This window comes from Manacus candei, unplaced genomic scaffold (assembly GCF_025592945.1).
Source record: "Manacus candei isolate 608988 ecotype Guabito, Panama unplaced genomic scaffold, ASM2559294v1 h1tg000014l, whole genome shotgun sequence".
Taxonomy (NCBI): domain Eukaryota; kingdom Metazoa; phylum Chordata; class Aves; order Passeriformes; family Pipridae; genus Manacus; species Manacus candei.
Genome location: NW_026138062.1, coordinates 44,728,367 through 44,750,210, shown reverse-complemented (window position 1 = coordinate 44,750,210; position 21,844 = coordinate 44,728,367). Strand labels below are relative to the sequence as shown.

General features: G+C 37.7%; 1 protein-coding gene across 11 annotated transcripts in view; it reads left to right on the top strand.

The window, feature by feature from the left end:
- Positions 1 to 21,844, top strand: part of FAT3 (FAT atypical cadherin 3) — a 402,153-nt gene that overhangs the window by 287,807 nt on the left and 92,502 nt on the right. For 9 of the 11 annotated variants that reach the window (XR_007903072.1, XM_051779181.1, XM_051779178.1 and 6 more), the window contains exons 5-7: positions 11,678 to 11,992; positions 13,894 to 14,104; positions 14,521 to 14,589. Coding sequence is in view for 10 of the 11 variants with exons in the window: in XM_051779181.1 (XP_051635141.1) it covers positions 11,678 to 11,992; positions 13,894 to 14,104; positions 14,521 to 14,589 (595 nt within the window). In the remaining variant the exon portion in view is untranslated. The remainder of the gene's footprint in view (positions 1 to 11,677; positions 11,993 to 13,893; positions 14,105 to 14,520; positions 14,590 to 21,844) is intronic. The other 2 variants (XM_051779182.1, XM_051779179.1) reach the window with 1 other exon arrangement.

Genomic DNA, 21,844 nt, shown 5'->3' with positions numbered 1-21,844 from the left:
TTCTATGTACAGCCCCATTCTCATCAAAGTCAAAAATTCCCGTTGCTTTTCAAGTCTGAGGATGCCACAGCTGCCCAGTACTTCTCCACCAAGAAGGTGTCTGTAATTCTTTGTCTGCTGAGACAACATGAGCTCAGATCAGCAGGATAACACTTGTCTTTAGACTTTCGTGTGTGTCTCTAGCCACGCAGTATGTGAGTGCCCCGCCGTCCGTGATATGGTTGGGAATGCTGAGACTATTCAGACATTTGTGGAGGTTTTCAGACATTCAGCAGAACTGAAAAGAAAACTAAACTGATTATGTGAAAAACAGGGTTACAGTGAACCTGTCCCTAAACATACACTTAACTGTGTCAGTCTTGTCTAGTGAAAGAGAGCAAGGTTTTTACTGTGACTGATGAAACACATCAGGGAAGGGGCTGATGCTTCTCATCCTTTATCACCACAACAGTTATCTGAATTTCAGTTTCATAGGTTTTGTACTGGACACAACACTGGAGCCCATTTTCCAGGTTGAGTTTTCCAAGCTAGAAACTTAACATGGAACAAATAAAAAAGGTGGTCCAAGAATATGAGTTTTGCTTCAAAATTGGAATCTTCATTTTTTTCTGTGTATAATCCCATGGTGTTTCTCAACCAGCTTGTAAAATTGACCCTATGTCAATGTAAACTGGATAGTAGATATTTACAGGACATTTAAAATCGAAGACAAGTAGAGATTGCAATAATAAGGCTTGTCTGTTTTGCCTATTAGATGAAAGTGTGATTAAATATAGCCCAATTAATGCCTGTTATCTGTCCAAAATTGATTTGTAACAGAAAGTTGTGAAGTAGGCATCAAGAAGTCAAGTATAATTTTTTATTACTAAAATCAAAGCAATTATTGATGTGATTTACTTTAACCTGATCTGACAAAACCAGGATAATATTTTCATTAAAAAACCTGCCTTGGGAAGAACCCTGGCAACCAACCTCCTTATTAATGCTTATCTCCTTTATTTTTATTTCTTTTCAAACCGGTTTTCTTATCATTTTTGTACTACTTTTTAAGATATTTTAGGATGAAGTCCTCATCTTACTCCAAAAATTACTTTATTCAAACATGCATGAATAATTGCTATGATACTATCCTCAAAGTTGATTGAAATTTACTTTGCACCCTATTGGTAGCCAAAGAAACTTTTATCAAATAACTCGAACATCACCAAAAAAAAAAATCACATCTTTGTTTTTTCCTTTTTGATTAATGAAAACAGTCACTGCAATCTTCCTGAGTGACTGTTCACTGAAGTCAGATAAATTTCTAAGGCCTAAACCATACACTTTTGCTTTTTGCAAATTTAAAATATCTCTACAGGATACTCAAAAATTGGGAACAACCTATATCCCTTAAAGGTCTGATTTATGTACTTTCTACCTGGCTACAAAATCTATTTTTTATTCATCAGCTTTTTAACTGGTGAGCTTTATTTTTAATGTAAAACTGTGGAAGCTTCATTTTTTACTCTGAAAAAGCTAAATTGCATTTAAATGTCAGAGGCTACTCATCAGCTTGCCAGCTGTAAAACTATCTTTGAAATGTTTTACCTGTATATGTGGATGGAGAGTACTCATTATTTCTTGCATATTGTGGAAAAATAATGTAAGATAGAAATTGGATATTTTCAGCATTACTGATGAGACACAAAGTCTTTTACGTTGAGATTAATGGCTCTGGTGTTGCCTACTTGGGTATTGATTAAAGGGGTTGTTGGTAAGTGATGAGTTCTACAGTAGAGATTTTTGGGGGGAGAGTAGTGGGTGGAATCTAGTTTGCTATCTGTAGTGAAATTGCAGAATTCATCACCAAAATTGTAGTTGCACAATATATATTCCTTCAGTGGCCCAACATCTTAAGAAATTTCCCGTACCCTGACCTGGGGACCTGGATGCCTCTCCTCCTTTTGCTCTCTCATTGCCATTGCTTATTAACCATCTGCTTTTTGGGGAATTTTGTTTTCTTTTGACAGTTTATTTTAAAATCTGGTTATTTCAGTAGCCCTGTTTGTAACACAGGTGCACAAACAGTTTATTGGCGGGCAAAAGTGGTTGCAAACTATGACAGGGGAAGAACAAGTGGCTAGAGGAGGAGCTGGAGATGAGGCTGGGTGTGTCTTAATCTGCCTTTGTGCCAGAGACAAGGTGGTGTCATCCCCCGTTAGCACAACCAAGTGCTGCTTTCTAGAGCAATTTAAGCAAGAAAAAAAGAAGTGTTATCTTTCTTTTCAAAATGCTTGGTTCTGCTATATGTAGCAGCATAGAATTTGGATATATTGTACCTATAAAGTAAATAAATTTAAGGAACTACAGTGTATATCTTTCATCTCATTGCTGGCCAAATAAACATTTTACCCCCTCAGTAATAACAATTTTGTTTCAAGACTGACCATCACAGAGTCTCACTTAAGGATGTTTTATCCAATATCAGAAGGCACTGGCTGTTTGGCGTGACAAAAGTTGTTTAGAAGTAAATTTTTATATTATAGTTTAGGACAGAAGATGATTATTTCCTTTGAAGACTGAAAGTTTTAGTTGATGTTACTACTCTGTTGTAATAGAAGCTGCTGCCACAATATTTCTAAGAGCATGCAGATCAAGATCTTTCGTACTATACGTATTTTCAGGGGACATTCAAAGCTCGTACCATGTTATCATGAGTGCTGCTAATTTACTGCAAAACAGACAGAGGGCTATTGCCACACACCTGCACCGAATTTGAGAGTTACTGTACATTAATTCCCCATCAGTTTTAATGTCTGGGGATCTGTGCTACAAACTGACACAGGCTGCACACCCAAGCAAGGATGTAAAGTGTATATCATTGATTAGTTAACTCCATGGTGACTAGTGCTGTAGCTTGATTGAATGTTGGCAATATATCAGCATATACTTTTTGAGCACAGCATGTGTGTTGATGGTTACAAAATAAATTATTAATATTAGGAAAATATCTTTGAAGCATGAATAACATATTGTGTGTTTATTAATAACCAGAATGTTTTTCTTACATGATTACACATGTACTACTGATCTAGTATGAAAAAATGGAAGTTTGGGGATAGGATACATAACAATCTTTGTAATTTTGGGGAAACTTAAGATGGTATCAATTTCCTGCTTATAGGGAAGATGAAAACCAAGTGACTTTGTGGATAGGAAATGAAGGGTAATTGAATATTTGAGCTTAGAAGTAGATGCACACATCTTTTGAAACAGAAAAACTGAGACCTACTCTATTTCCTGAGCACTGTGATAAGATTTTTGGAGAAGGGCATTATCTGTAGAGGTAGATCTGATAGAGGGGAACTTATCAATATTTAATCACAAGTGTTTCTTACCACAAGAAAAGCAAAATTCATAAATGGCTAAAGTAGATATTCAGGTATGAATTAGGTTAAAATTGACATAGGGAGTACTACTAACATTAAACTGCTAAAATATCTTGATTTACAAGTTTTATGTTATTTAATGTTGCTTGAAATGAAATATTCTGACATTTGACTACTCATTTTCTGTTCACGAAACTCTCTTCACTATCAGCAGGAGCTAAACACCTTCTTCAAAGTTTCCTGTGAAGATCAATAGGCAACTTTTATCTTCTTTCTCATTTAGGGGCTATGTAGGTAGTTGAAGTCCTGTTTAGTGATAGATTGTTCCTAAACAATGGAACAAAGGGGTTTCATATGCCTAAAAAATATATTTTTAAGCAGTTGCATATCGGTCTTTATCTTGTTTGTGAGGTGTCAGTCTGAAGGTGGGCATATGTCCTTGGGTCCAGATATTATCGGGGACAATTTGGAGTGTATTCTTCTGCTTTCCAATTTTTTCTTTGTTTTATGTATGTATAGTAAGACTCATTATTGTAGCCTCATGAGCAGAGAGAGGAAGCTCATGATGTATTCAAAAGAACTTTACAGTTATTTGGAGACTGAGATTTATATTTTTACTATGAACATCTTGAATTTTCCAACTTCTAGTTGCAAACTTTGCGAACTGTTCAACATGGAATATGATACGCACAGTTTCAAGCACCGCTTCTGATGATGGTGTTATCACCTAGAAGGTCAGGAAAACTCCTAGCTTCTTCTTACCAGATGATTTCTGCTGAATCTTAAGTGACTACACACTACAGTTAGGCAGTAAAGATTTTCTGTATTTAATTCCAGCAGTGGAAATAAAAGGCACATTTGGAATTCTGGAAAGTGACTGGCTTAGAGTCACTTCCAGACAGAGTTTAATCTACAGTTTGTCAAAAGTAAATTAAATGAGGTTGACATTCCTGAGGACTACAGTTTTCTTTTTACTTAGTGAAAAGAAGGGGAAGATACGTTCTGAGATTTCCTGGAGGAGTTTCCTTTAACACGACAGGCTGCTCTGTTGTCCTGGGAATGTAGTGGAGTAATGACTGTTTCTGCACTTAGCATGTATTGATTGAAGAACACTGTAAATAAAACCTAATGCACAAAGGTTGCCAGAATCTCCAAACTGTAATGAACTTTAAAAGCAATGCCTGTGTAAAATTGCTATTTTTCTTTTCGAGAGTCACTGTCAAGAGCTATACAGATCCTTCGATCCTTATTTGTATTGCTACTAAAGCTAAAATATAAGTATTAAGTCTCTTTTGAGGCACTTTTTTATTGTGTCTGTTTTCAAAAAGCTTGTAGAATGAAGTATGACATAGGATAAATTTAGTAGAAGTGGTAGTAGCATTTTTGGACTTTTAAGTCACCCATTCTGGTATGTCACTCTGCCAAGTCCTTTGATTACCATCTACTCATCTCAGTACTGTGAGTCTGACAAAAGTTAAGATTTGAAGGCTCTAAGGCTTTCTTCAGTACACTCTTACAATATTTAGGTTTGTAAATACTACAGGGAGTATTTAACTCTAAATGAAAAAGCTTTCCTTCCTTCCTTTTTCCTGTCTTTTGGCAATACAGTACTGAAATTACCTGATGTCATCATTAATTCTCAAATGGTTTAACAGACCATTATACATCGTTTTCTAGCTTGAATGTGGCTGGAAGCCATTGACATTCTTAATCAGACATCCAGAGTGTTTATGTCAGTAATAATCTCTATTTAAAATGTACTCTAAACTATTTAGTTCTCCTACATGGCCAGAGTGAATGTATTATTTTTTTTAATGTATGAAAACACAGTGTTCCCATATTAGCACATTGTAAAGGAAATAGGGAAAGATGGATCATATTGATATGATTAGAACTCTTTTGTACAAGAAGTGTTTAAGTAATACATCTTTTGGGACAGCACCACATTCTATTAGATAAGTGAAATAAGCACTGCCCACTTCTTCTCCACAGCTGCCAAATAACGGTTTAGAAAGAGAAGGCATCTAGTTGACTACATCTAACTCAGTAATTGTGTTGAACTAAAAAAAAAACAAAACTGAAAAAGCCTGTTCTATATATCTTTGAGCTACACTGCCTTCACTTTGTAGCAATAATCTGACATGTAGCTCAGTAACAGCGTGCATTTCAGAAAAAATATTTTCTTGTAAGAATTTAGCCACAAATTTAGTCTATCTCTGAAGTAGGCAGAGGTAGTAATTCAGTGTATTTGACTTTAAAGTTCTATGCATCCCTTGATTAGCTCTCCTTATAGTATTTTATTTTTCTTACTTAGGCTGAATTCCAGAGACTTACAATAAGTATTGCAGCTCGTTTTAGCGTTGGCAGAAGAAACAAACCCATTAGTCACTATAACAGCAGGGGTATGCCTCAGCTCTCCAGATCACTTTGATCATTTTTCTGTCTTCAGTAACTCAACTAGATTCTCTTTTCTAAGGTTTTCTGAAGCAAAATTAGCATTTCTGGTTGGGGAAAGGGAGAGACTTTTACCCGAAGACCTCATTATGCACACGCCTTTCATGAGGTGCAAGCATCTCAGCTTACTTTTTTTTTTGCATTAAGCAGTTATCACACAAACAAAAATAAACAGGCAAATATGACATCTTCAGCGTTTTGCAATGCTAATGACACTAATGTGGCAGTTCCTCATAACTTAAAAATTGGGTAGGCAGAGTACTTCCTCCTGCCAAAGAATGATGTAGAAGAAGATTCTTGTTCTTCTAAGGCTTGATAATTCACATTAAACACCTGCTGACTGTCTTGTTGTACTTGTTGAAGTAAGATCCCTGCTAGCTACTCCCTCCAGCTGAGTTAATTATCTTGGAAGTCATGAGCTTTTGTTAATGAGACTCAATATAGTACTTCTAATTCAAGAGTATGGTCCCAACAGTTGTATTTGTATTCTGAAAAGATTTAAGAACTACACCTTCTGCAATTAAGTGTCACAGTTCAATTCATGGGAGAAATTACTGTCTCAGGGGAAAATTACTTTTGTCACCATCGTTGAGGTCTGCTAGACTGATGCTGTGTTTTAGCCAATACTTTCGCAGTAGATGTCTCCTCCATGCCTTCTCCATGGTCATAAAAAGAAATTCTCATATCTAACATTCCAGCTGTTGTATGTTAACAGTCAGTATTGACCTGTGTTTCCACCGAGAAGGTCCACTGCTATGGAAATCTCGTTGTAGTTTACCTGTAGATTTGAACATAAATATGAATATCTCTCAGTCCTGTAGAATAGAGAAGATTATTCTGAGAGGTATTGAAAAACACCTGAAAGACAACACAGTCATTGGCCACAGCCAGCATGGCTTCATGAGAGGAAAGTCCTGCTTATCAAACCTGGTTTCCTTTTATGACAAGGTAACCCACCTAGCTGATCAAGGGAAGAGAGTTGATGTAATCGTTTTGGATTTCAGTAAAGCTTCTGATACTGTCTCGCTCAGGATCCTCCTGGACAAAATGTCCAACACACAGCTGGATAAACACATCTTGTGGTGGGTGAGCAGTTGGCTCAAAGGTCGAGCACAGAGGGTGATAGTGAATGGTGTGACATCAGACTGGCTATCTGTCACTAGTGGGGTTCCACAGGGCTCCATCTTAGGCCCTGTGCTCTTCAACATCTTCCTATATGACTTGGATGCAGGACTGGAAGGGATACTGAGCAAGTTTGCAGATGACACAAAACTGGAAGGAGCTGTTGACTCCCTCGAAGGCCGGGAGGCCCTGCAGAGAGACCTGAGAAGTTAGAGGACTGGGCAATCACCATCCGTAGGAACTTCAGCAAGGGAAGGTGCCTGATTCTTCACCTGGGATGGGGCAACCCTGGATGTGTACGTACAGACTGGGCAATGAGATGCTGGAAAGCAGTGCCACGGAAAGGGACCGGAGGGGGTTGATGGCAAGTTGAATATGAGTCAGCAGTGCCCGGGCAGCCAGGAGGGCCAACCATGTCCTGGGAAACAGAAAAGAGGAGACTGAGGGGGCACCTCATTGCAGTCTACAACTTCCTCATGAGGGGAAGAGGAGGGGCAGGCACTGATCTCTTCTCTGTGGTGACCAGTGGCAGAACCCGAGGGAATAGCCTGAAGTTGTGTCAGGGGAGGTTTAGGCTGGATATTAGAAAAAGGTTTTTCACCCAGAGGGTGGTTGGGCACTGGAACAGGCTCCCCAGGGAAGTGGTCACAGCACCAAACCTGACAGTTTAAGAGGTGGAGAGACTCTCAGGCACATGGTGTGACTCTTGGGGATGGTCCTATGCAGGGCTAAGAGTTGAATTCGATGATCCTTGTGAGTCCCTTCCAAGTCAGCAGATTCTATGATTCTGTAGGAAAGGGTGTGGTAATGTCTGTAGACCAAAACTATTGAAGTAGGTCCTGCAGAAGAAGTGGAAATTGTTTTACTTGGATTTCGAAAATTCTGCTATTACATTGAATTTGTTGTACTCTGCAGAAGGAGATATTTTTGTGTGTTTTTCTCAAAAAATGCATGTCTGAGGTAAGTAGAGGAAATTTGAGGAGGCCTTGTCCTGGTCCATCCAGCTGAAGGAAACATTGTAAGGGATGTGTAAATGTTCTTACTCTATTAAAGAAATTTCCACATAACCAATACCTATATGTTGGTTGATGTATACCTATTGGTTGATGTATTTCAGTAAAGTCAATGGGTAAATGTAAATTCCTGACAGAAAGTGCTCATTTTCTGAAGAAAACTGTAGTGAAACTATCTGTAGGTTGTAGGAAAAGAGCAGTGAGGCTTAGGATTTCCCCATGAAAGTGGTATGAAAGATCATATTATTCTTGTTGTCTCTTGCATTCAGACCTTATTAAATATGTCATCACATGCCTTTTAAGACATTCCACCCTTGCTGAATGGATCAACTCTTTGTATGATTGGTCAGAGATTCCAAATGCAGCTTTTTTGTGGCCATATACCAGCTTTGGGAGGTCGTATCCTCTGTTTAGACTGTCTTGACACAGCATGAGAAGCAATATTAACCAGAAGGGCAGAGGGGACAGTAGCTGGCCAATCCATCTCAGCTTGCATATGGTCAAGAAGCTGCTTGTCTGCAGCAGTTGTATCTGGGTACCAGACTCGACACATAGTCTGAAGTTGTTCAGCATTTAGGAAGGCACATGCTGACTAAGCAGCCATTCTTCATCTCCTCTGGAAAAGCCATAATTTTGATCCTTACCATTTTCTCATCTTGATTACTATGAGATTCACCTCTTGTTTGGTTTTTGATGGCACATCTTGACAAGCATATATTGAGACAGTCTGACATTCACCTTTTTCTGTTTTTTTCCCTGTCGTGCTATCTGCAGGTTTCTAAACAAAACAGCCTCACTGCCCATAAATTACAGTTTCTCTCCTGCAAGCTCTTCTGTGTCTTGCACATCTGCCTTTCACATTTCCAGAGATACCAGCTGTGAATTAGCTTTTGTATCTCGGTCCTATGAACATACCTACCTCCCTTCTCTCCCTGCTTACTTTTCACTGTAATTTTCAGCTGTTTAAGGGGTTTGCTGGAAACTATGGTAATGTTTGAATCAAAATTGACTTGGTTCAAGAGGCCTCTAAATGCTGGTGTGATACTGTGTCCTAATGGAAATGGTATTTGCAGAGTGATGTGCTGAACAATCCTTCTGGTCCTCCCCATTTTTGTCTGGGAACAATTTTTGAACTGGCAGCAACTTGTTGGTTTGTTTTCATCTGTTGTCATAGTGTTTTTATTTTGCAGGGTAGAGGAAATTTTTGCAGTTTATTTACCTTATTTATGGCTTGAACCTGAATAGCCAGGCTGGAATCAGGCTAACTGGAGCAGAGAAGAGGGGTCTACTGGGGTGCAGATTTACAGTTAGGGAAATAATCACATGACTGGTGTGAGGAAGGCTTAATTAATTAATTTACATATCTGCAAAGAGCTAACTTCAGCTCCTGTGTCTGCCACTCAGAGCTTTTTGAGTCGAGCTGCATCCTGTCATTTTAAAAAGTTTTGAGTGTTACCCAGAGGAAAAAGGCTTAGTTGGTACCTAACATTTTCCTCTCTAGGGATGCTAAGTTTTATCCTGAGTAGAATTGACTAACTTCAGGCCTTCTATGTTAATTTTTATACTTAACTGACATTTTGTTTATAGCCATTACTATTTTCTTTTAGATGTCAGGAAATATTTTCAGTGCAACTTTTCTGTTATTGGATAGTTTTCCCTCAAATTTGGGTTTATAAAAGCATACAAATGCACACATGTATTTACTGCCACAATGCCATATTAGTGAAGATTTTGGCAGTAACCTAACAAACTGTGAGACAGTATTGGTAAGACAGGAGGATGGTTCACTTCTTGAGCAGTCTCTTGAGTTAAGTAGGTTTTTTTCATCATAGTTGCTTGACTGTTTATACCACTTGGTTTTCAGAGATTTTATTATCGTTATTAGTTGTAAACTCCTTATCGCTCTCACACACACCTTTTTTGTAGATTACTGATAGCATGTTGAAGAAAATGCCTTTTTTTTAAAAAATGCTGTATGATCTGTTCAGAGAACAAGAGTTTCCAGACTCTTGCCAATGTTTTTCAATGCAAGAACATTATCCCCTTAAAAAAGCATTTTGTTGGCATTTTTTGATTTTGGATTAGTGTGTCTCTGATTGTTTCTATGCAGTACAGACTGTACCGCTTGGCATCATTGATTATTTTATCTGTGGAGAAATCCCAAAAAAGGTTTTTCTTTGTTAACCTGTGCTCTGGCCAAGAGCTTGACCAGTTGCACCAGAGTAGAACAGAAATAGACAGGATCAACCTCATAGTGGGACAAAAGTTATTTATTGCTGAAAGCTTTTAATAGGAGAACTGGCAGAACTGGCTTTTTGTTTGCTGCAGGAGTACTGACATTCTCCCATAGTGGTGAAGTGAAAAGACTAAAGTTCCTGGTGGTGTGGCTCTCACCGACTGGAAAGGCAGATTCACAGCCATGTGTGCAGCCTTTCAACATTATAAATGCTGTTCAGTAGAGTTAAATACAGGAAATGGAAAATGTCTTTTACCTTTCTTAGAGAAAATATGAGTTTTCTGCTGATTTCAGTGTTATATCAGGATAACCCTAAGTTTAGACTTCTTTACACAAGGATGGGACAATGCCAAAGGACATTATTGCCAGAAAAATTTGCTTTGCCTAAGGATTGGATATCAGGACTATTAGATTTTCAAGGGAACGCAGAAATTTTTAAGGAAAAGTAAAACATGAAGAAGTTAACCAGCAAACCAGTCAATGTGTGATGATCAGTATGAGCAGGGAAGGGTATGTAATATCTTGGCTCACTATCATCAGAAATTGTTACTGTGGGATTCGACATGTTAGCATATGCAACTGAAAATGAAATTTGAACTTCTTTCATGCAAACAGAAATAAGTTCCTGCCTTATTTCTTTCTCATTAAAAAATGCAATCGAAATATTGAGAGAGAAGTTTGAAACATATTGATTTCATTTTGAAGGCATATTATTAAATCTCTTGAGGACTTGTTGATCTTGAATCATTTCATTTTCATGGTGTTTCAGATTGAAAATTATTAGTAATTCTGTTTAAGTTGCAGCTAAATTGCTAATTAACTTTCATCTCAAAGATTTTATTTCTTACATGTTTCTGGCAGCACAGTGCACTCTTTACAAAATGCAGCAGAATTTTTTTTGTTTCCTGCCTCTCTGTACTCCTTACAATCATATAAAGCAGGTTTGGAATTAATGAGCTGTCACATCTCAGATAATGAATGAAAAGAACTGACAGCAATTCTTTTGTTGTTTAAGAAATTCCAAATAATTAATGGAAAAAAAAAGTGACAATGGTTCTTTTAGGATTTAAGAAAAAATACATCTTTCAAATTCTTTCCATGACTGAAGAAACTTTAAAATATGTTTGCAAAAAAAGCAGGCATCCTGCTTAATGGGTTAATTCCAGTTCTCCCTTCTGAGATAAACTTGCAGAATTTGAGATACATGTTTTGAGAATAGCTTCCTGGAGTGCAGGTTCCCCATTCCAGGTTCATGTCAAAAGTAAGAAATTTTCTGGATTCCTGGATTTGCTATTGTGAACAAATTTGAATTAAGTACTTAGCACATTTATAGTGAGCATGTCTCATGTACACAGAAGATTTTGTAAACTGCAGTGCAGGTTAGATTTGGGGAGGGCAACATTTCCTTATGGTTTATGGTTTTTTTCCAGTTTATGAAGTCCTGTTGTAAGCTATTCAGAATAACCTCTAATGCTGTTTTTCAGGTAACCGTCTCAGATGGGGGCACATCTCCCAAGCAGTCCTCCGTTTGGGTGGTGGTCCAGGTTCTGGATGAGAATGATAACAAACCACAGTTTCCAGAGAAAGTCTATCAGATCAAGCTGCCAGAGCGGGACCGTAAGAAAAGAGGGGAGCCAATCTACAGAGCTTTTGCTTTTGACAAAGACGAAGGCCCTAATGCAGAAATCTCATACAGCATTGTGGATGGAAATGATGATGGGAAGTTTTTTATTGATCCCAAAACAGGGATGGTTTCTTCCAGAAAGCAGTTCACAGCAGGGAGTTATGACATCTTAACAGTAAGTGCTTTTTCATTGACATACAAACCCATGATTTGACTGGCTTTTTTTTTTAGAAATAGGCCCTCTTGTATAAAGAGTGATCTATGACTGTTTTTACTGTATGACCTATATGTAAGATCTGACTGTATTAAGAAATCTAGTATTCATATACAACTACTGTGAAAAAATTGAGTCTGAGATCATTCATACTATTGCAGATAGTGAACTACTCTCAGAGTATTAAGACAACTTGTTGACATAAGCCATTTCCTTGAATACATAGAAATAAAGACCAAGCACTTGTCTGCTTGCAAAGTTGTATCATGTTGGACTGGGCAGATACAGCTATGAATGGGTGTTAACTTTTTTTGTGGACACAGTTGTACTGTCCCAGTTAGGTGGCTTCACTCAAGAGAGGAGGAGTACTGTGTACTCTGTGTACTCAACATATTAAAGAGTTTAAGTGTGGCAGCAATTTCAGTTAAAAGACATCTTCATCAAAGTTCTTTCAGAACTAAACTATGTAGTCAAAGTCAAAGAAAGGGAGAATACAATATGGTGGGGTTGATATAAAGCAATATAAGACTGGAATGAGCACTCTTCATCTACAGAAATAAGCCAGTAAGTTGTAGTTAAGGAGTTGGAAAAAATTGTCAGAGGTCCATGGTCTGACCCATTGTAAAGGAAGTGATGTCTCTTACAGTAGCAGGTCTCTGTTGAAATATCTTCATAATGTTGGAAACTGTGGTAGGAAAATGAATAAATAACAAAATATTGAGAAATACTTAGTATCAGAGTAGAATAGCCTTCGTGTGAGTGAGTACTTTTCCCTCTGGAGAGCTTGAAGTCATATCTGAGATCTGACCCTTATTATAATGCAACAAGTGAAGATTTTCTACATTGAAACTGCTCATCACACCCTCAGCATCTTTTTCCTAAGGACCTGCCTGCCTAGAATGGAGCAGGGTGTTGAGTGTTAGGAGAGGAAGACACAGGGTGAAGTATTTCAGAAAAAAAAAATTGTTTCTCATTTTTAACAGGTATAGTAACAGCATATTTACACCAGTGGTCCTATATAGCCAGAAACATTTCCTTTAGTTTTAAAAGAAAATCCCTTTGATTAATATTGATGTTATCCTCCTAAGCACCCATTTTGTAACCTGCATTCACCCTTCTCTTAAGCCCAGTGTTTGTTGCTGCTCATCTTGTCTTTGCTGTGCTAAATCCATAAAGCATGCCATGCAAATATCAAGTCTATTCATCTTTCTAGAGGACTTTATAATAAAAAGAATTAGCACCAAGCAGAACAACTCCTAATGAACATGACAGAGAGGAGAAATAATATAAAATAAAATATGGCAATATTTTAAATTAGATTTGTTATGGAGGATGGGGGAAATGACCTGAAACTTATTTAACTCAATTAAAGATCCTGAGGAAAGCAATATAAGGAATACCAGTCTTATCTGCAACACAGATGCCATTTAAAAGCAATCAAACATGCTCTGGGTGAGCATGTTTTGCAAATGCGTGGTCTCACAAAGGGTCATTATAAAGCTTCCAGCTTTGATGCAAGAAGGAGCTGGGTGTAAGATGAAATTGGAGAGGGAAACTGGTTCTGGAGAGGAGGAGCTGTGTGGGAAGTGCTTGAATTGCATCTCCAAGAGGCCATACACCAGCATTTTTAAAACAAAACATTTCTGTTTAAAAGCATTTGTTTCAGTTAAAGCATAATGCAAAAAAAAAAAAAAAAGTAAGACTAGAGAAATAAGTGCTTATCTTCCTCCTTTTTTCATGGGATTTTACATATAGGATTACAAAGGCCATTTTCCAAGAAGTTATCGTCATGCAATAAAATTAGGTCTGAACTGCCAAGCTGGGATGCTCAGCCTGAGCCCTCTTTTCTTTGTACCTGCCAGATAAAAGCAGTGGACAATGGCCGGCCCCAAAAATCTTCAACTGCACGTCTCCATATTGAGTGGATAAAAAAACCTGCGCCCTCACCCATGCCCCTGACTTTTGATGAACCCTTTTACAACTTCACCATCATGGAAAGCGATAAAGTGACAGAGATTGTCGGGGTGGTCTCTGTGCAGCCATCTAACATCCCTCTCTGGTTTGATATTGTCGGTAAGTTGGGTGCGAGGAGGATGCCTCAGAAGTAAAGCATATGGACATGTGGTTTTGAGAGCAACAAAACTAACCATGAAATGGTCCCCCCAAATTAAAGCCACTTTTGTAATGGTGAAATGAAAATGCTATTTTAATATAATGATAACAATAATAATAATATTCCTGCTTTTGTTATGACTCCTTAGCTAAGCTGAAAAAAGAGCGCTGTATGGCTGAATTGTTTTTTTTCATACTATGTTATTTACTGCAATCTTAATGTTGTCTGTCATTTAAATTCTATTGTCATACTTTGCTAATCTCATTTCTAAATGTATTTATGGTACTTAGACTTGCTGTCCCTCATTTCTCTCTTTCTTCACCTTTTTTTCTGCATTCTGTTCTTTTTTTTCTGCTTCCGACTGCCCTGCTTCAAGGTGGCAAGCATGCTCGAGAGATGTTCTATATTCTACAGACAGCTTGTGGGCAGAACTGTTCAACAGAAGGTACCCTTAGTGCAAACACATTTGCTAAAATACAGCTATCCAGGCTGCCTTTTATTTTTGCAAGTTTTTTGAGACAATTTATATTACATCTTTCATAAGTGCCTGTGACAGGATGTGATGCGACACATGGTTGTGCTGCATTTCTTTCTATGACAGCTTTTACCATATTTGTGTCCAATTATTATTTTATTCACGGATTTTCCACAGTTTATCACAAATAATTAATTCAAACTTTTCACAGTCCAGTGCCATCCATTTAACTGTGAAACAGAATGGAATGCCTCAACATATGGGTTACAAATGGAGCCACCAAAAGTTTGTCTTGAATGCAAGCTGAAACAGAGAAATGTGTTTTGATGTGAGATTTCAACCACAAAATTGCCTTACATCAAATTCCTTATAAAAATAGGGAGGGATAAATATCCTTAGCAAAATGGAGGAGAAGCCATAGAAGTCTTAAAATCACAGGGAAATGCCACTAGCTGCTAAAGTGACAGGGAGTAAAGGGTCTCGGTTGGTTGCAGTAGAGAAATGTGAGTCAGTGTTCCTAAGCATTTCTTTCCCACTTCTGCTGCTGATTTGGTTATGTCATTTAAAGTAACTCATTTAACATCTCCAAAGTGAGAATTTCTCTTGCTAAATTATTTTGCTTCTTAATATTTGCAGATGCTTGTATGTAATGTTCATATACCCTTGGATGTAAAAGAGCACCTGTTGCACAAAGTGGTGTTATTTAAATGAAGGGTTATAAAGCAAATACTATATGAAAGATTAGAGAAACAAAAAGCTTCTCCCACAGACTTAGCGGAAAGTGTGCATCAGCAGTCTTTATTTACAGGGATTGAGCCTGGCTCTCATTTCAGCAGAGCTATTTGGAAATGGGTTTAGCCAACAGGAAGGACAGGGACCACAAGAGAAAGGGTCTTTCAGAGTTATTTTCATCCACCCTTTATTGTCAATTTGTGCAGATGAAAGACAGAAACAGCGACATTTCCTCTTCAAATTTGTAGCACGATTTCTGATGTGCCAACCATATTAAAATTAAACTCAAAGCTATTATCATGTTCTAGGGTTCCTGCTAGTCCCTGGGGAAAGACAGCATATGTTTCCCATAGTTTTCATGCATTCCCTCGGTTGCTTCAGTATCCTACAGTCTATTAGCTAATGTTTACATTTCCATTCCCTTCTCACTGACCCTAATTTTCATCCCAGGAGAAATACATCTTTTTTGATGTTATTGACACCTTTTTTTGTGTTTGAACCTTTTGGTGGACTCCTTTTGGTCCTTTCCATGGCAACTTCATCAACTCTCATTAAAATGCTGTATCTGTTAAGCCCTTAGAGAAGCCCCTGTTCTACCACTGCATTCTTTTACATCATTAGAATCACTTGCAATCAAGCAACACCTTATAATAATAACATTTCATTTTTACCTAACAAACAGATTATAGGGAGAGCATTATAAAATTTAAACCTTTAGTTTGTCATTTAATAGGAATAGCCAACAATCCTGGGCATGCAGAAGACCTTGTTGTTCCAGACACTTGGCATACAAGGTGCAAAGACAAAACTTACCCTGAGAGTTTCACAGAAAAGAACATTGTGTATTTAGATTATCTTTGCTGCCATTATTTAGTGTCAGTATCAAAAACCACTTTTTCTCATTGTTCCTCAGTATCAACATGTGGGGAAAAAAAATGTTGACACTTTCCTTTTTGGGGAACATTGCGATCTAGTTCTGAAAAGCCCAATGAAAGACATGGGATATTAGTAGAATTTAATTGTCATGTATGGAAAGCTGTATGGGACTGCTGATGCAAGAGATGGTTTCTGTGCTGCTGTAAAATCTAGACCTGATCCTGCTCCATCTGGTATTTTGTGATTCAGAACCTCCGTGCATAGTTCACAGTAATGTCAACAAAAACCCTGAAGGCTTTTGTAGAGGCACGGTTTAATATAGAGTTTGCAGCTTGACCTTTATCTTTATGACCTTTTCAAACTCAATGGACATTGGAATTCCAGAGGATCTCTTTTTTTAATGCATAACGTGCACTTTATCCCACCTAAAAAAAAAAGAGGATGGAGGGCAGATGAAGTTTGGCTATATAGTATTCTGTCTGCCCAACTTTGCACCTAAATTATATACACTTCAAGTAACTGGTTTTGAGTTAATCAGCTCCAAGAGCTGCCTTGTAGTCAGCGAGATCATCTTCCCTTTATGGCTAGAGAGGGACAGGATGCTTAGCTGTTTTTTTGTTTGTTTAATTGGGAATAGTTGAGATGCCATACCCGCTTTCTGTTTTTAGACTGCATTCAACACCAGTCTCAGTTCATGCAGATCCCACAATGTGAAAGCCAGAAAGATAGGTTGTTTCAGTTGTGTTAAATTTATTCAGTCATTTATGACAAACTAATTTCCAGTGGGAACTCCAAGATAAGTCAGAGACCTTTATTTCTCCCACATAAATTGATCCTTTTCTGCCTTTCCCTTTGTTAGTGGTGGGAACGGTGTGATGACTACTTTGACACTGGAGCTAAGCTGCATGGTGCTAGTTTTTGCTTAAGTAGCATGTTGCACAACATCTCTCTGGTTTTCCAAACAGTCCTCACTCTATGTTTCCTTCTTCCCCCAACCTGTGCCTTTGTAAGGGCACCCAAACTTTGAAAGCACATCAGAACTTTTTACCAAGGGTGCTTAAATGGCAATAATTTCAATATCTATTAATTTTAGTTAATTGTCCATTTAATTCACAGTGTTGCAAATTTTCATTAATGTCAAAAACATGTAGCTCCCTAGCTTCCTTTGAATAATCTTCTCGGGAACTATCTAAAATACCTTTCTGCTTTTTTTTTCTGCTTTTTATGCCCTTGCTTTCAGCTTCTTAGCAGCAAACTCAAGGCTTTGATTCTCTTTACAATAGTTTTATCTGAAAATTCAATCTGCATTGCTTTCTTCTTCTTAGCATGATATAGTACATAGAAGAATAATATTTGCATGTCATATTACTAATATTTACTGTTATGATTAACAAAATCTGTAGATGAATTTTTATTTCTTGAGACAGTTATTAAGTTTATTGCATCATCTTTGAAAACAAAAGAAATGAAAATTTTGGCTTTGCAGATTTTTCTGAAAATCCTAGAGGTACTTTAGACTCACCTCTGATTTCAGGGTGAATTAGTTTTCTGTGTTTTTACTCTAATTCTCTGCTCTGAGCAATGTGAGAATTGTAGCAATTGGCCCAGTTTATCATCACTGTTCTTGCTGTTAGCTCACTTTGGGACAAGACAAGTAAGAATCTTCTCTGCCCTGAGAAAATGTGGTTTAGGAGACTATTCTCTAAATTAAATCATCTCCTGTATTTCTCTTCTTTCCACTTGTCCATTGTGGCCTGGTAGGCCAAATGAGACTTGTGTGAGGATCTCAGTACATCTTGGCTCTATTAAGTTTGAACATGAAGTATGTATGTTGTTTGCTATCTACCAATGAAGGAATACTCTTGCCAGGTTTTAGCTTGTATTTGATTTGGGGATGTCCTACAGAGTTCAGTGTGATCCATCTTCGCATCTAAGACTGAACAAGTCATTCTCCACAGTCATCAAATATGTCTGAGATGTGTATTCAATCCCACTTTTCTGGATCATTCCACTGGAAAAGATGGAAAAAAGTCCTCACATGGGACTCATTTGCCCACAAGTCCTCCAAGTTTTCTTCTCAGAGGTGAAAATAATTTCTCACGGAAGCATGATCCCATCTTAAACTGCATATCAGCAGCTGACAGAAATATAGGGAAGCTCAGCATCTTCCCAAAAACAATCTACATCTAGGAAAAGTACTACCAAAAAAACTATTTGCTTGAAGCAAAATACAGTATAAGAGGAATGTGTTTGAAAATTAAAAGCCCCCAGCACTGAAATTCGAAAGGACAGAGATGCAGAGCCCACGTTCTGTGGGAATGTAAGATTTGCACTGTATCTTGCCTTAGGCAAATTCTCCTGCTGACCTTTAGAAACCCTTTCTAACAGGTCAGGACATTTTCCTCGGCCTGTCCATTGCACCTCTCTTTTTAGTTTTGCAAGGTACAATGGTTTGGGGATTTTTAGATATCTTTTTTATTAAAAGGAAAATTAATTCTTTCCAAAGCACACGGGACTTTTGTCAGAAAAAAAAATATGCTTACAGTGACTATGAAGCCAAGAAATAAGCTAAGAACAAACACTCCAGACTCAGCCAAAAAATATAACCATCTCTATACCAAGAACCCAACCTATAGTCTGTTGGCTCAGAGCTATCTCAGTTCGATTTTAAGAGATCTTCTTAAGTGTACTATACTATCTGTTAAATTGAAAATTTGGGCTGTTCTAAAAATCCATAGTTGAGGGCCAGCTAATAAGATCTTTTGTACCAGGGACTGTTTCTACAGCTGTCCGGATAACAGCTAGAATTGGAAAATCCTATATGAACTATAACATGCTTTCAGATAACATAAAAAATTACTAGTTCTAAAAATTTAATGCTTCCAGGGCTTATGCAAGAGCATTGAGATCAACGTCAAGAAAGTAAGGGTGCAAATCATCTCACTTAACTTTAGGTGTCCAAAGTGTAGACGTAACTGTCTGTGCTAGATGACTTCGGGAATCTTAACAGTCAATTAGAGAGAAAAAGTGCTTTCTGCATGAATTTTTATCATCCCACCATGATAAGTCTTTTCATCCAAAGATGGCATTGCAAGTAAATGTGGAATTTTCATGAAGCCCTACTCTAATCACTTCAGTCTAATCAGAGTATCTTAAGGAAAACCTTTAATCTGTGTTGAAGATATATTAGCATTACATTTTAACCTGCAATGGTATTACAGACAACAGCTAATCCACATCTCTCTGTGGTTATTCAGTGTTAAAATGCTTTCTCAGGACATCCTGTCTAGCAAACTTGCCAGTTCCATCATCTTGCCTTCATCACTGATATTCCAAAAGTGCCTGAGGAACTCTTGATGTATTAGCTTAATTTGAAATATTTCTTTCCTAATGCAATTGCAAGCACATTAGCAAAGACAACTTCTACATGTTTTGTATCTGAAAGCAAGGTTTAGTGGACAATAAAAAGGAAAACATGTGCCATATTCTGGAAAATGGAATAAGTAATAAAAATTCACATTAATAAAATTGAGCAGCTGAACAAAATGCCATCATCCTTAGCCCTCTTTCATCCAAAGATTGTGATCAAAGAAAATGTTAAATGGCCAGTAGTAAAATTGATACTGTGGGAGCTTATGGCACTGCAGTCGAGCTCACTTCAAAAGAGTGGTAGAGACATGGCAGCATGCTTTCAAAAACCAACTTCAAGTACTCCAAAAGCCAACACCTTCTCAGCTGTTACCTCCCAGGAACTCAGCCCTTCAACCTCAACGTGGGCAGCTTTGGAAGGTAGTGGTTTTACGATTTCCCAGCTGCAAGAGTTTTTAAGATAAGATTCCTATTTGTTTTTACACAAGAATTTTATCTGTCTCTTCGTGCAACTCCAGCACCCATACATCTTTCAAAGATGATTGTGATGGATGCTTCTCTGGGTGCTTCACAGTAGGCCTTGTGTAGACTTAACACATCTGAGGACCTATTTTGAGTGTATATGAAAGCTGAGGAGCAGTACAAACTTTTTCCAGACTGCCTCTAATACTGCAGATAAGAGGACCCAGTATCTCAGACATTATTCCCAGAAGTTCAGCCATCTGCATGGTTTTTCATCTAACCATGGTGTGTTAAAATGTACCATACCGAATCATGAATAAATCAGGGTTTCACTCCAAAATAGATTGTAATCACAAATCTCACAGCAGGATGCTCTCTGATCCATCTCTGCCTCAGTGTTTGATGCACTTTCTGCCTTGTCTAATAGAAAACGATTCAATGTAAAATGAAGTGCATTGCCTGGTTAGTTACAGGTGTAGACTGGGGTGGCTGGCAACCAAGATTAATTTGTCACTAGACCACTTTGGAAGATGTGACAAATATATAAAAAACTCACATGATGGATTCAATTCTTATGCTGGGGAAGAATATACTTCACTTAATGAAAACAGCTTGACGAAGTTGGTGTATTTGCAATAGACTGCGAACCCAGCTCTGAGCCAACAGATGTTTAAAACATCTATTGCTAATCCCTCTATGTTACTTTTTGGAAGTTTTAAAGGCAGGGGATTTTTTTGGAATTGTAAGCCAGTTGATAGCATATAATTTTTGATTGCTCATTAAGATGGTTATTAAGCATCTTGAAGTACAGACTTCCACTTTGTTTTCATGATTATCAGCATGAAACATACTCTTTGTAAAGAGCCTACTGTCCCAAGGCTAGCTTCATTTCAGCAGAGATTTCCTTGCATGAATCTCAAACTCTTTTCTTCAAAGGAGGTTTTCATGGTGCAATTTTTCTCAAGTAAATCAATTTAAAACATTAATTGGGAGAGAAACTTTTTCTTCTAGACTAACTTTTTTTTCCTTTTTTTAAAGAACACTGAAGATATGATCAATGTCCAAATACCTTGCTATTGCTTAAATGTCAAGGGCAATTATGTTTGGTTTTTTCCAGTGTCAGTAGTGTTTATATGTATATATAAAAATTGAGAAAACCATGAAATTTGGGCTTGCCAAAGGAGGGTAGGAAATAAGAAATGTCTCTGTCCACCATAAATCACAGCAGATCCAGTGTCAGTGTTTTCCTGGAGAACATAACTGCATCTATTAGGCTTAGATATGTATATACGTATATACATATATTCAGCACAGGGAACTCTGGTGGCATGTCTGAAACTACTGCATTTGGATGATTTCAGTGGGCACAAGTTCACCAATTCTGCCTTTCCTCTGCACTTTTATTCCTCCTCCCTCTTTCTTCTCCCAATGCCTGAATGGCTTCCAAGGCAAATACAGACAGAGCAGTGGTTCTTCCAGCTTACTCTTTCTTTGCAATGGCCTGTGCAAGAGGTAGTAGTGAGGGTTTCTTCACATTAAGGAATTCAGAGGCTGTGATTTTGCTGTGGTTCCTCCTCATCTTCAACTTCTTTGAATGCCAAAACCTTTTTCCTCTCACTAAATTCATGACTGCTTCTGAGAATAAGACCACTTTTTAGTCAGCAAACCATGCAGATGGGAGAGTAGAAGAGACTCTCCTGTTCTCTTCTCTGTCCCCAGCCATAAAATGAGAGCCATTCTATGATAATACCAGCCATTCACATATATATCTCTATACATATTGCAT